The 14484-nt window shown below is 38.8% G+C and overlaps 1 protein-coding gene across 1 annotated transcript; it reads right to left on the bottom strand.

The window, feature by feature from the left end:
• Positions 1 to 9453: 9453 nt before the first annotated feature.
• On the bottom strand, positions 9454 to 13783 carry LOC120618200 (tubulin alpha-1A chain). Its single transcript, XM_039882136.1, has 4 exons — positions 13674 to 13783; positions 11286 to 11508; positions 10995 to 11143; positions 9454 to 10646 (listed from the first exon to the last, which is right to left on the bottom strand). Exons 1-4 carry the CDS (start codon positions 13674 to 13676, stop codon positions 9666 to 9668), a joined length of 1356 nt encoding a protein of 451 aa, XP_039738070.1. The 5' UTR covers positions 13677 to 13783; the 3' UTR covers positions 9454 to 9665.
• Between the last annotated feature and the right edge of the window lie 701 nt (positions 13784 to 14484).

Below are 14484 nucleotides of genomic sequence, written 5' to 3'. Positions count from 1 at the left end.
TGTTCTTTCTGTATTTTCTTTTAAATCTTCTGGTACGGTGCCATCTATGATATGTGCTCTTCTCAAGGGCATGCTTAGATGGCATATGCATGCGTGCACGCACACACACAGTCTTTTGTGATTTTGTGATTTTTGAATGGAATTATATTGAACCTACAGATCAATTTGAGAACTGAATTTTTATGAGTTTAATCTTCCAACATATGGACTAAATATATAATTCCATATATTTAGATGTGGTTTAGTGTTTTTCCAATAAAGTTGCATTAAAATACATCTTGCCCTTTTTTATCCCTATGTCTTGCACAGTTTTATCCCTAGGTACTTTACATGTTTTTTGATACTATTATGAACGATGTACTTTTTAAGTTAAATTTTCTATTTTTGGTATATAAAATGCAATTTATTTTTGTATCCAGCAATCTATAATTTTTTTAAGTATTGCTTTTTCTTTTTTCTGTTCTCTTTTCTCATCTGGAACTACTATTATTTGCATATTAGACTGAAGCCCTGGCAAACAGCATGATTGAAGCCCCATGAGAGATCTTTAGCCAGAGGAACCCAACTTGGCTGCACTCATATTTCTGACCCTCACTTCATCTCTTCAACTGCTTGCCTGCTCTAGTCTTTCCAGTGTAGCATTGTAACTGATCAACTTTCTTGGCTCTCACCTTGTATTCCTGTTTCCTTCATTATTTTCCCCATGAGTTCTGGCATGTAACTCATTTGATCTACTCTCCTAGAGATTGTCACTGGGCTGGGCCCTTCCTTCTGTGATATGCTGTAGAAAGGATCCCCATGAATGCCATCCAGAATTCTGGGTTTTGCTTTCCTTTCCAGGCCAGACCTTGGCTTTCAACATCCTGGACACTTGAGGAGCATTTAGCTGTTTTTTTCCTAATAATGCCTAACTTGGGAGCCAGACAGTCTGCCTAGCAGGCCTCAGCTTGGGTCCCTGATGTATTGTTTTTGAACTATTTCCAGGTACTTGGCCCGATTTCTTTTAAGTTCCTTTTTTCCAGAGTTAGCTTCTCTTTGCCATATTATCTGACCCTTCTGTCTCATTACTTCTTTTACTGGATTGGAACTGGTGGTCTACAGTATTGTCATTCTCCTTCCAGCCTTCTGCCCTACCGCACCTCAGTCACCAGATGGAAGCCATGCCCTTGTCTCAGTCATTTTTAAATAATTAATTAATTAATTAATCTAAATTAGTTTCAAGTATACAGTACATTGGTTAGACATCTATATAGTTCATAAAATTATCCCCCCAATTGCTCCCTCCCTCCCCTGACCCTCTACCTAGCCAACATATTAATGCTAACTGCATTCACTATGCCGTGCTCCCCATCTCCGTAACCATTCATCAGCTACTAATTTGTACTTCTATAACCCTTCACCTCATTCTCTCAGCCCCCCAAACCCCGCTTCCTTCTGTCCGTCACCAAATCATACACTGTATTTGTGATTAGTTTATTTGATTTTTTTTTTTTATTCCTTAGATTCTGCATATAAGTGAAATCATATAGTGTTTATCGTTCTCTGTCTGACTTAAATACCTTCTAGGTCCATCAAAGCAATATCTTTTTCCATTTCCTTCCTTTTAGTCTGTGTGTGTATTTTAATCTCAAGTGAGTCTTTTGTATTTTTTCTTCTTAAAGAAGTCCCCCCAACATTTCCTGTAGTACTGGCTTGGTGGTGATAAATTCCTTCAGCTTATTTTTGTCTGGGAAGCTCATTATCTATCCTTCACCTCTAAATGATAGCTTTGCTGGATAAAGTATCCTTGGTTGTAGATCCTGGGTCTTCATAATGTCGAAAATTTTTGCCAGGCCCTTCTGTCCTGCATAGTTTCTTTTGAGAAATCAGCTGCCAGTCTTATGGGTGTTCCCTTATAAGTAATTATCTGTTTTTCTCTTGTTGCTTATAATATTCCTTCTTTGTATTTAACCTTTGGCATTTTAATTATGATGTGTCTTAATGTGGGTCTCTTTGGATTCCTGATTTTTGGAATTCTCTGAGCTTCCTGGGGTTTTATGTCCATTTCCTTCACCAGATTAGGATTAGGGAAGTTTTCCATCATTATTTCTTCAAAGAGCTGTTCAACATCTTGATTTTTTTCAGTTAAGCCACTCAGACGGATATTTGGATCCTTAATAGTGTCCCATATGCTCCTTAAATTATTTTTATAGTCTCGGCATCTTATCTCTTGCCATTCTGATTGTGTATCCTAGGCTTTCCCATCCTCTAAATAGGGCATTTGATCCTTTCTTTTATTCACTTTGTTTATTCCATTTAATATACTTCTCATGTCAGATAATGTGTTCTTCATTTCAGACTGGTTTCCTTTTATAATTTCCATTTCCATTTTTATGTTTTTTATCTCTTTGTTGAAGTTCTCACTGAATTTATCTACACTTCTCTAAAGTTCATTGAGCATCTTTATAACCAGGGTTTTGAACTCTGCATCTGTTAGATTCTTGACTCCATTATATCTGGATCTCTGTTCTCTTCTCTCATACTGTTTTTGCTTCTTTGTCTTCCCATTTTGGCTGCCTCTCCGTGTTTGTTTCTATGTATTAAGCAAAGCTCCTAAGTCCCCCGGTCTTATTAGTGTGGATTTGTGAAGTAGGTGTCCAGTGGCACAGTCCTGAGAGGGGTTTCAGCTGCAGGCCACATTTATCCCAAGCCTCTGCCCTTCCGGGGCCACCTATTAAGATTCAGCAAGCAATCCACAGATGCTGTGCTTATAGTTACCTCAAAAGGCCACACCAGAAACCAAGGCCTGCTACTTCCAGTGTGAGTCTAGATGCTGGTCAGCAAAGAGCACCTGACTTGCTGAGGATATACCTCTGGATGTGGCTTGGGTGGGGCTGTGAGTTGGGGGAGGCAGAGTTTCAGGGAATCCTCTGGGTAGAGTGACCTCTGTTATCCAGTTTGATGACGTCAGGGCTGTGGTGGCGCTGTGTCCGATGCATTGGGAGGGGGGTGGAGTCAACATGGAACAGTGGATTCCGCTGGCACTTCTGTACAGAGCAAGTCTCCCCTCCGCCCTCACTTCAACAGTGTCTCCCTATAAGTCCCTGGTGTCTCCTGTCCGCAGCAAAATCAGCACCGGTGCTCAGAGGGAGCAGGTCTGTCACTGGGAAAATCCACTCGCAGACACGGCCTCTTTAAGAGGCGTCTGCCTCTGCCACTGCCGCTGCTGCCGCCACAGCTGCAGCCTCTGTCTCACTCAGCTGCAGGAGACCGAGCATCCCCACATCCTCGCCCCATCCTACCTTTAGGCATTTCAGGGTGACTTCTTGTATTTCTCCCTAGTTGTATTGCTTGTTCATCTGGATCGCAGGCTAATTTTTCTTGCTGCTGCTCCTTGTTTCCATCACAACTTTGATTTGTTTGCCAGAGGAATGAATAGAGTCTCTATCATCTACGTAATTTTTTTCCCTCCCCCTCAGCCATTTTTTATTTAGATTTTACCCAGATAGGTTCTAACTCAATTTCAAATTACACTCAGTTCCCACCATGGCTAAGCTATTTTTGATGATAGTTGAATACATCCAGCTAGTTCATGTATGCAACTACATATTAAACACATTTTATGATGTAGAAATTTGGGTCTACTTTTGTCTATTAATCCGTGTATAATTTTGGGGTGTTTATTTTCACATGTGCACATATATATATATATTTCTTTTGTGAAGAGCTTTGGTCTAGCCCTAATATACTACCTAAATTTGTTCTGCTTTCAGAGCAGAGGAGGACTGGTCTAATAAGTTTTCTCATTTTTCAGCTTAGGTTGTCAGTCCCATTAAATTGCTAAAGGATATGACCTTTCATTTAATTGCCAAATTCAATAATATCTGTATTTACACAGGGCAAAAGATTATAATCTTAAGCACTCTACTGCTAATATCTATCAAAAACACTAGAAAAAAGGAATATTTATGAGGTATAGACGGTTTCTGACTTATGATGGTTCAACTTATGATTTCAAATTACATTGATGTGAAAGTGAGCAATGAGCCCTTACTTTGAATTTTGATCTTTTCCCAGGCCAGCGATATGCAGTACGATACTCTCTCATAATGCTAGCCAGAGGCAGTGAGCCACAGCTCTCCCAGTGAGCCATACAACCACGAGAGTAAACAACTAATACTCTATAGTGTAGCATTAAATGCATTTTATACTTAATGATATTTTCAACTTACAATGGGTTTATACGATGTAACCCCATTGTAAGTTGAGGATATTCTGTATTTCCTAAAGAATTTTCAATGTGTCATTCCTCTAGTGGTTTTAATAGTTTTGGAGAAGCCAATGAAAAATCTCTCCAAATGTGTGTGTCAGCCTTCTTTCAGTTATCTATTGTTATGTATCAGACCACCCCCAAACCTATTGCGTTAAAACAACAATTATTCTCATGATTCCATGGGTTATGGACAGTTCTTCTGTTCCATGTAGTGTCATCTGGCTCACTCATGTATTTGCATCATTGGGGATCTCATTTGGGGCTGGAATGCCTAGGATAGTTGTACTCACATGTCTGGGGTCTTAGTGCTGGCTGTTAGGTAGGGTGCCCTAGTTCCTTTCTACATGACTCCTCTGAATGAAAACAGCTGCCAGGGCTTCTTAAAAGCTTAGCCTGGATCTGCACAAATTTTCTTCTGTCACATTCTATCAGTCAAAGCAATCACAAAGCCAACTGAAATTTAAGGAGAGAGGAATAGACTTTACCTCTTGATGGGAAAAGTACCATATAACTACAGGGATGAGAGAAATGGTTAGTGGCTATCTTTGGAGGCAATCTACCATGAGCTAATTCACATAGAATTCTGCATACAACATCAGGGAGTTCATCAATCCATGAGAATCATCTATGAAGTATCCTGTGCTTTCCAGAGCCCTGGGTTAAGGATCCCTGCTTTAAAATATAAACTAACTGTAGTTTATCCCAGGAATGCAAGGTTGGTTTCATATTCAAAAGGCAATGAATTCAATTCATGATATTAATAGAAGAAAGGAAAAAACACATATGATCATCTCAATAAGTGCATGCAAAAAAGAATTTGACAAAATTCAACATCCATTTGTAAAAAACAAACAACAAACAAACTTCTCAATAAATAAGGAACGAAGGAAACTTCCTCAATGTTATAAAAAAAATCTAAATATCTGACAGCTAACATACTTGATGGTGAAATAGTAAACACTCCTGAATATTGGAAACAAGACAAGGATATCTGCTCTCACCACCTCTAGTCATCAAGAATGATCTATTGCTCTGATACTCTAAATTCTGTCTCTGAATTAAGCTAGATATTCAAAGGCCTACTTCCCTGTACTGCACTGTATAGACTTCTGGTGGAATCACCTTTTTTCCCCCTGGAATGTATTCTGCTGTGGTGCCACAGTCTACACTGAAAAATAATATAAGACTCAGCCATATACTCACATACACTGCTGGTGGAAGTGAAAATTCACATCATCAAATAGAATCTGGCAGCATATTAGAAGAATAATCACTGTGACCAAGTATTTTTTTACTGGAAATGCAATGATGATTCAACATTAGGAAAGCTTTTAAAATAATTGATCATAATATGTTGAAGGAGAAAAATCATATCACTCTCCAAATATTACTGAAGAGTTAATAAAATTCAAAATCCATTCTGATAAAAATTCTTATATTATTCCATATTATTTATATACAAATATATAAATAATATATAAATATATAAATAATATAAATATATAAATAATATAGAAAGTCTTATATTGATATGTATCCTTTTCATACATTGATAAAAAAATTATATGTCTCAAGGCCAAAAGCTACCTTCCAATTAAAGCTAGAAAAAAAGGGTAGGATGAGCATCACAGTCACTATTGTTATTTTTTACTTTTTAATATGAAGGAATTAATACTCACAGGAGAATTATAACATTTATGTGATGGTCTCAAGATAAAATATTCTTTTGCTGTCATTTTTATTTTTCACATTTTACTTATCTCAAGATTCTTATAACCTCATAGATTGAATAGTGAGAAAAAAGTGTTTTAATATTAACAAACCAATTTAAAAGTGAGCAATGATAGATACAGAGAACAGATTAATAGCTGCCAGAGGCAGGAGTGGGGTAGGGGGGTGGACAAAATGGGTGAAGGAGGTCAAAAGGTATAAATTTTCAGTTATAAAATAAGTCATTGGGCTATAATGTACAGCGTGGTGACTATAGTTAGTAATACTGTGTTTCATATTTGAAAGTTGCTAAGACAGTAAATCTTAAAAAGTTCTCATCATGAGAAAAAAATTATAACCATGTATGCTGATGGATGTGAACTAGACTTACTGTGGTGATCATTTTGCAGTATATACAAATATTGAATCATGGTGTGGCACACCTGAAACTATTGTTATATGTCAATTATACCTTGATAAAAAATATATTATACTAAAAAAATGAGTAAAGGACTTGAATAGACATTTCTCCAAAGAAGCTATGCAAATGGCCAATAAGCACATTATAAAAGCACATTAAAAGATACTGAACATCACTAATCATTAGGAAAATGCAAATCAAAACCACAATGAGATATCACTTTATACTCATTAAAATGGCTACCATCAGAAAACAAAACAAAACCAAAAAAACAAAAACAGAAAATAACAAGTGTTGCCAAGAATATGGAAGAATTGGAACCCTGTGCACTGTTGGTGGGAATGTAAAATGGTATAGCCTCCATGGAAAACAGTATGGCAGTTCCTCATAAAAATTAAATGTAGAATTACCATTTCCAGCAATTCCACTTCTGGGTATATACCAAAATAATTGAAAGCATGGTCTGGAATATTTGTATACCCATGTTCACAACAGCATTATTCACAATAGCCAAAAGGTGGAAGCAAATTTAGTGTCCATAAACAGATGAATGGATAAATAAAATGTGGCATACACATAAATGGAATATTATTCAGCCCTAAAAAGGAAAGAAATTCTGACACATGCTAAATATAGATGAACCTTAAGGACATTATGTTAAGTGAAATAAACTAGTCACAGAAAGATAAATACTATCTGTTTCTATTATTTGAGGTACTTAGCATAGTCAAAATCATAGAGACAAAGTAGAATTGTGGTTGCCAGAGGCCAGGGGGAAGCGGGGGATGTTTGTACACACAGATCCAGGGGAAAGCCTGAAAATCTACCTCCATAAGCAGAGGGCAGGTAAAGACCAAAGAAAGAGGCTGACAACTCCAGTATTACATCAAGGGTTTATTAAGGGAACTTAAATATGAGATGTGTCTTGAGTGCAGCAAAATGATGTGGATATCCTCTATGCCGCATGGAAGGCCCTAAAGAATTATATAGAACTGGACAGGATGGATAGGGGTACTGGTTTTTGATCTACCTCAAATAAGGGGAAAACGTCTTACATACTTGCCCAGGGAGGGGCAATGATCTGTTCTTTGCTGTGGGGCATAAGGGAGGTGTCAATGAGAGAGTTTCTGAGGGAATTTACAGGAAGTGATCACTCTTACAGCCCAGATCTAGCCTGAGGGTCCAGCAGTGTCACATTACGGAACAGACTCTCTTCCACAGGGTATGGGAGTTATTTAATGGGTGTAGAGTTTTAATTTTCTAAGATGAAAAGAGTTCTGGAGATTAGTTGCACAACTAAGTGGTTGCACTTAACAGTACTGAACTATAAACCAAAAAATGGTTAAGATGGTAAACTTTATGTGTATTTTACCATAATTAAAGTAAAATAAATATATGAACAAAAGTTTTAACACTATGTAATTCTACTCTTAAAAATCTCTATGTAGATTTACAAAATTTGTTTTAAATCCATTTATAGCACTGCATTTTATGTTGAAAGCAGTTTACATTTGAGAAAAAATAATACCAAAATGTTTAGTCTCATTCTTAAAGCTTTAGTCTAAAATTTCTAAGTCATCTTCATTCTGCTTATTTATTTAGTATCCATTTATTTGTTCATTATTTTCCATTTTTTTAAAGTGTGTTTCATTTTGGATGAAATAAATAATATTTGTTATATCTTCAATTCATTAACCTTTTCTTCAATGTCTAATCTACTGTTAATCCCATTCAGTATTTTTTTTATCTGATCCATTTTTCATCTCTAGATGAAAATTTTGATTTGGATTATTTCTATGACTCCACTTAAGATTCATCCATGTTTTTGAACATATGATATAATTATAACAAGGTTTTTGTTTACTAATAACAATGAATTATTTTATTCTAAGTTTCAAAATAACAATATTATTACTATGATTACTGAAGTTTTTCGTTTAGAGTTCTTTTTCGTTAGAACACATCTCACTGTGGATATACAATTGAATTTCTGTGTTTTAAAGTCATGTGAAATAATTCCCCACTCTGTAGATAAGCCATTAACTGGATACTTGGTTTGATTGTTTCATTTTGCTTAATATTTTAGAGATGTTTTTCCACTGTGATTTAATTCTTTATTATAATTATGTAATAGTTACATGTTTCTATAGCCAAATTATACAACAAATACAAAGTTTGGTTAGACCATGTTCCCTCCCCCTACCAGTAACCATATTTTTAGTTCTTGATTTATGCTTCCATTGTGTTTTTTAAATTGTAAAATATACATAACATGAAATATATTAAATAGGCTATTGATAATAAAAAATAATTTCATAACCTTTGGTAATGGTAATACAATTTTTTTACTTTTGAGTCCAGCCTTTTGGTCAGTTGGACTAACAGGTGAACTCTATTATTAAGGAAACCCTTTGTCCAAAACTATTTCTCTGTGTTGATGCTGATGCCTGCAATTGCACTATTAAGAGTTTTGTTCTTTGAAGTTATTGGCCCATAGTAAATTAAGAATATCCTCAGATAGTTAAAATTCAGATATATAATTAAAAACATAGAGTGAATAAATTTATCAGGTTTTCCATTGTCACATTCAGCTGAAAATAAATCTGGAAAAAAGAAAAAAACTAGGTCTAACATAGGGGACAATTGTTTGGAGAGATTTCTTTTGAGAACCCAGGGCAGAGGAAGCATGATGGCACTGGACACATGCCAAGGAAATGAGGGGGCATGAATGTAAGCGTGTAAGACCTGATGCATTTAGAATACTCATCATTTTGTTATTTGTATGAGGTTCAGCAGCCAATCAGACCTTTCGCTTTGTATTATCAAGTATCCATTCTAAAAAGTACCATCATTTTAAGTAACTATTATAATTGAGTCAAAACTTAAGAATAGCATGGATGTTATAATATCTATACATTTCTTAATTTACAAATAAGCTTTATAACATACTAAGGCAATTTAAACTCACTTCATAATATTTGCATATACCACAATCAAAAATTCTTTCTTCTCAGTGTACTAAACACATAAAAATTTTCAGACACCCAAATAGAAAATACAAGTCTTGAACTCATTTAAGACAGGGAATACTTTATTCAAACCCATCAGAGAAATGGACAGGTTGGGTCTGTAACAAAGCATTGTGTTTTAAAGAATAGGCCAGTAATTGTATATGAGAGTATACACTGCTACATACAAATTAACTGATTAGATCACAACTTTTCAATGTTTAAAACAGAATAAGCTTCCCTGTAAAAGCAGCACCTTTGTGACATTTTAACTTTAGTATTCCTCTCCTTCTTCCTCACCCTCTCCTTCAACAGAATCCACACCAACCTCCTCATAATCCTTCTCAAGGGCAGCCATGTCCTCACGAGCCTCAGAAAACTCTCCTTCCTCCATGCCCTCACCCACGTACCAGTGAACAAAGGCACGTTTGGCATACATCAGGTCAAACTTGTGGTCCAGGCGAGCCCAGGCCTCAGCTATAGCTGTAGTGTTGCTCAGCATGCACACAGCTCGCTGTACTTTGGCTAGGTCTCCACCAGGCACCACAGTGGGAGGCTGGTAATTAATGCCAACTTTGAAGCCAGTGGGGCACCAGTCCACAAACTGGATGCTGCGCTTGGTCTTGATGGTGGCAATGGCAGCATTGACATCTTTGGGAACCACGTCCCCACGGTACAACAGGCAGCAAGCCATGTATTTACCGTGGCGAGGGTCACATTTTACCATCTGGTTGGCTGGCTCAAAGCACGCATTGGTGATCTCTGCTACAGAAAGCTGTTCATGGTAGGCTTTCTCAGCAGAGATGACAGGGGCATAGGTGGCCAGAGGGAAGTGGATGCGGGGATAGGGTACCAGGTTGGTCTGGAATTCTGTCAGATCAACATTCAGGGCTCCATCAAATCTCAGGGAAGCAGTGATGGAGGATACAATTTGACCTATCAATCTATTCAGGTTAGTGTAGGTTGGGCGCTCAATATCAAGGTTTCTACGACAGATGTCATAGATGGCCTCGTTGTCAACCATGAAGGCACAATCGGAGTGCTCCAGGGTGGTGTGGGTGGTGAGGATGGAGTTGTAGGGCTCAACTACAGCTGTGGAAACCTGGGGGGCTGGGTAAATGGAGAACTCCAGCTTGGACTTCTTGCCATAATCGACAGAGAGACGTTCCATCAGCAGGGAGGTGAACCCAGAACCAGTTCCCCCACCAAAGCTATGGAAAACCAAGAAGCCCTGAAGACCTGTGCACTGGTCAGCCTGTTAAAAAAGAATAGAGAAAACATAGTTATTGCTTTTTGTGTTATAATCAGTAAATATATTTTCACTTTTCATACAATTCCAAGGATATAGACCTTATTTTGATAAGAAACACTTTAAAAATGTAGGCCTTCCTAGAATTACTCAGTATTTCTTATTAAAAATATTTTCATTAAAATTTAAGAAATGACATGAAATAATTCATGTTTTGATTGAACTTTTAAACAAACTATAAAGAAATATTTCATCTTTTTATATTTCAATTTTGTGTTTGAAAAAAATAGTATATTTCAAAAGTCTTCCTTAGGCTTGTTAGGCTCGTTAACTTATTCTTGAGAATAAACATACCAGCTTCCGAATTCGATCCAAGACAAGGTCAATGATCTCTTTGCCAATGGTGTAGTGCCCACGAGCATAGTTATTGGCGGCATCTTCCTTGCCTGTGATGAGCTGCTCGGGGTGGAAGAGCTGGCGGTAGGTGCCAGTGCGAACTTCATCTGGAAAAGGGAAACAAAGTGGCCATCTATCACCAATAACCTGCACAAGCCTGCTCAACCCCAGGGCATCAATAGAACCCCCGGGACACACGTCCTTTCCCAGACCCTTGGGGAATCACTTGGGTTACTGAGGTCAACTCACCAATGACCGTGGGTTCCAGGTCTACAAACACTGCCCTGGGCACATGCTTGCCAGCGCCTGTCTCACTGAAGAAGGTGTTGAAGGAGTCGTCTCCCCCCCCAATGGTTTTGTCACTTGGCATCTGGCCATCAGGCTGGATGCCATGTTCCAGGCAGTAGAGCTCCCAGCAGGCATTGCCAATCTGAACACCAGCCTGGCCAACATGGATAGAGATGCACTCACGCTGTTAAAAAGAAAAGAGAAAAATTGTAAAATTAGTTTGTGTACTTTTTTGTGTGTTAGTATTTTGAATTTTCAGATTTCTAAAAATATTTCTAGTAATATATACATACTCTTCAAATTTATTTGAGGTCTTATCCCTAATAGGATAGAAATAATTATGGAAAAGCATCTGCTACAAATTCTGCAGAGGGGCGTGGCATGAAAAATAATGTTGCACTGTTTAGCACATGGTGCAAGCCCATTGTTCCCATAGCCATACTTAAATAGATTTTTCATATTTAAAAAAGTCAAAGCACAGATTTTGTTAAATGAAGTTAAATCCAATCATTAATTAATTGGAATCAATATTACTACCTCCTTCCCCTTTAAATAAAGATGAGTTTCTTCTAAATGGCTTGGTATTTCAACATGGACATCTGTATGGCAGCTGAGGTTAGAAGCCACACCCTTTTGCAGTCTATCTGCAGAATCCATCTGTACTACAGGGTTGGAATCTAAACAAGGGCTGACTCCTGCATTGCTGTATTTGCCGTGCCTGGTGCTAGCCTGTACTGTCTGCTGCATTATTTAACAGAGCAAGCTCTATTTCCAGAAACTGCCTACATGATCTCATTGTGCCATTCTGCCAGTTTTCCTCCTCTGAGCCAGGCTAGGACCATATGCCTAAATTGAAATGAATTAATGAAGATGTGCTTGAACAAAAGACAGCGGAACAGAATATAATTCTTCTTTGTCTGCAGCAATTTCATTACTTTTTTAAGTTTCTCCAGAATCTTCTCCACTGTATACTGAAAAAATTTTGAGTATCTTTAAAAAAAAATTCCTAAATTAAAAACAAATGTCATACCAAACAAAGAATAAAACCCAGTGAAAGGATAATGAAACGTTTATTTAAAACAAAAAAATAGTATGTATTTTCATTCTGAGATTCTCTACCCACTACGGAATGTTCATACTCATCATACTCAATAGATATTTTTGAATAGATTTCCTTTATGGTCTTTATGGTTACGGCTTACATGTCTATCCATTGTCTATTCACTGATATATTGGTGGGGGAGAGGGCGTTTCCCGTGGTCCTGGGCATTAGGGTATTCAGGTTCACAAAATGGTCTTTCTCCCTCACTGAACATGCGGCCAAGACAGACAGACAGGACACACACACACACACACACACCACTCACTCTCCTATTCCTCTCTCTCCTCTCCTCTCCTCTCTCTCCTCTCCTTTCCCTCTCTTCTCTCTCCTCTCTCCTCCTCCAGTCAGGGCGGGGGGAGGGGGGGTAGACCCGGACCAGACTTTAGAGGGCTTGTCAAGTGAATTGTGATTTTTGCTCAAGAAAAAATATTTCATCTAAATTTTAGCAGTGAATGAAAAACCTTTTTCAGTTCCACAGTGGTAAAAGACTTTTAATAAGTCTTCTGACAGAAGAGGTTCGGCGAGGGCGAACCCCGCCCAGTGGCTGCAAGGCCAGAGGAGCCAGAAACAAACAACTCCGCCCCAGCGCCGCCCTGACGCCGGCTGCCGCAGGCTCCAACAAAAACTAACCACTTTTTCCTCCCCCCCTGTTAATAAACGGGTATCTTTCTAAAATGCCAAAGAACCGGAGAGGAAACTTTTTTCTTTTTTTTGCTAACCCAAGGCTTCAATTTATGTCAGTCCTTCTCTCCCCCATTCCTCCCACCTACACCCACTGACCCCTGGGGTCTTTTGGGGGCGATGCCTCCTTTCCTCGCCCCTGGGGAACAACGCGAGGAAGAAAAGAGCCTCTTCGAATCACACGAATACAGTGTGCACATACACTGAGGCCGAGCAGGAGACGCCACGATCGTCTTTCCCTGCCCTAGACCCTTTAATCACCGACAGATGGCTGCTTGCGGTCCCGAAAGGCTCAGATAACAAAAACCCCCTCCACGCCGCCTTTGTTCTTCCCCCACGGTTCTTCGCGCCCTGGGCGCAGTTCTTGCCTGGCTCCGGCACCCCACACTGAGGCGGCGGCCCGGCTCAAGGATTTGGGACAGACAAAGCTTAACCTCGCCAACAAAGCGTAAGGGCTACCCTTACTCAAAGAAGTTGTAAAGACAAAAGGGACGATTTTCCTACCAGACCGTGGGGGACTGACCCCATCCAACGGCCACAAAAAGGCAGAGAAAACATGTTCTTACCATGGTTGCTGCTTTGCGGCTGCCGAGCGGATGGCTGAGAGGAAGAGGAGAGGTTGTTGCTTCTTACAGCGCGACTCTTAGGCGGTCGATGTAAGAGAACCTGCGGCACATGGGCGGATGCGGCTCCCTATATACAACTCGGTCACCATGGGGATGGGCTGGGGCCTTTTCCTGTTGGTCCAGACCCCTCGGTCTGCCCAGAGAAGCCATGACAGAAGAGTGGTGATTGGTGCAAGCGACATGGAATGAGGTAATCTCTCCCCCACCCCCTTTTCCCTAGCATCCATAGACTGTTTGCATCCTTCAGACAAAGAGACCGAGCGAAAACAGCCGAGCATCCATTATGGGGTGGGGCTGGGGAGGGGGTGCTAAAGGGAAGAAAGAGAACTGAGGTCGAGATGATTTTATATTGCTTAAACCTCAAACTACGACTAAAATCAGCAGTGTAAGGTTTTTTCCAAATTACTTAATCGCAGAATTTGTGTTGAGATGAAATATTTAATGGAAAATTACTCCAGTCCCTCCCTCAAAGTGTACTAAACTCGACCACATTCGATGAGGATTCAACATCTCTAATTTAAAAGAAAATAAAGTAGGAGAGAAAATAGGAAGGATGCTCAAAATGGCTTGGGTAAGTGTGATTTAAAAAGTTCAATAATAGAGCCATTCAAAGTGGTTTCTCAGGTTCAAGTAATATATTTTCAGACCATCTTTTGCACTCCTCCCACAAATAGCTAAACAAAAATGGAAAATGAGAAGAATAACCGCACTAAATATGGAATCACACAAGCAGTTCTAACATGGCAATAAT

Source organism: Pteropus medius, unplaced genomic scaffold, assembly GCF_902729225.1.
Source record: "Pteropus medius unplaced genomic scaffold, Ma_sr-lr_union100, whole genome shotgun sequence".
Lineage (NCBI taxonomy): Eukaryota > Metazoa > Chordata > Mammalia > Chiroptera > Pteropodidae > Pteropus > Pteropus medius.
This window is presented reverse-complemented; position numbering and strand designations above follow the sequence as displayed.

Excerpts from the sequence above, each read along its gene's own strand:
- LOC120618200 (XM_039882136.1), bottom strand. Across the intron at positions 11,144-11,285 it reads CCTGGAACCCACGGTCATTG|ATGAAGTTCGCACTGGCACC; the intron begins GTGAGTTGACCT and ends TCCCTTTTCCAG. Across the intron at positions 10,647-10,994 it reads TGGATCGAATTCGGAAGCTG|GCTGACCAGTGCACAGGTCT; the intron begins GTATGTTTATTC and ends CTTTTTTAACAG.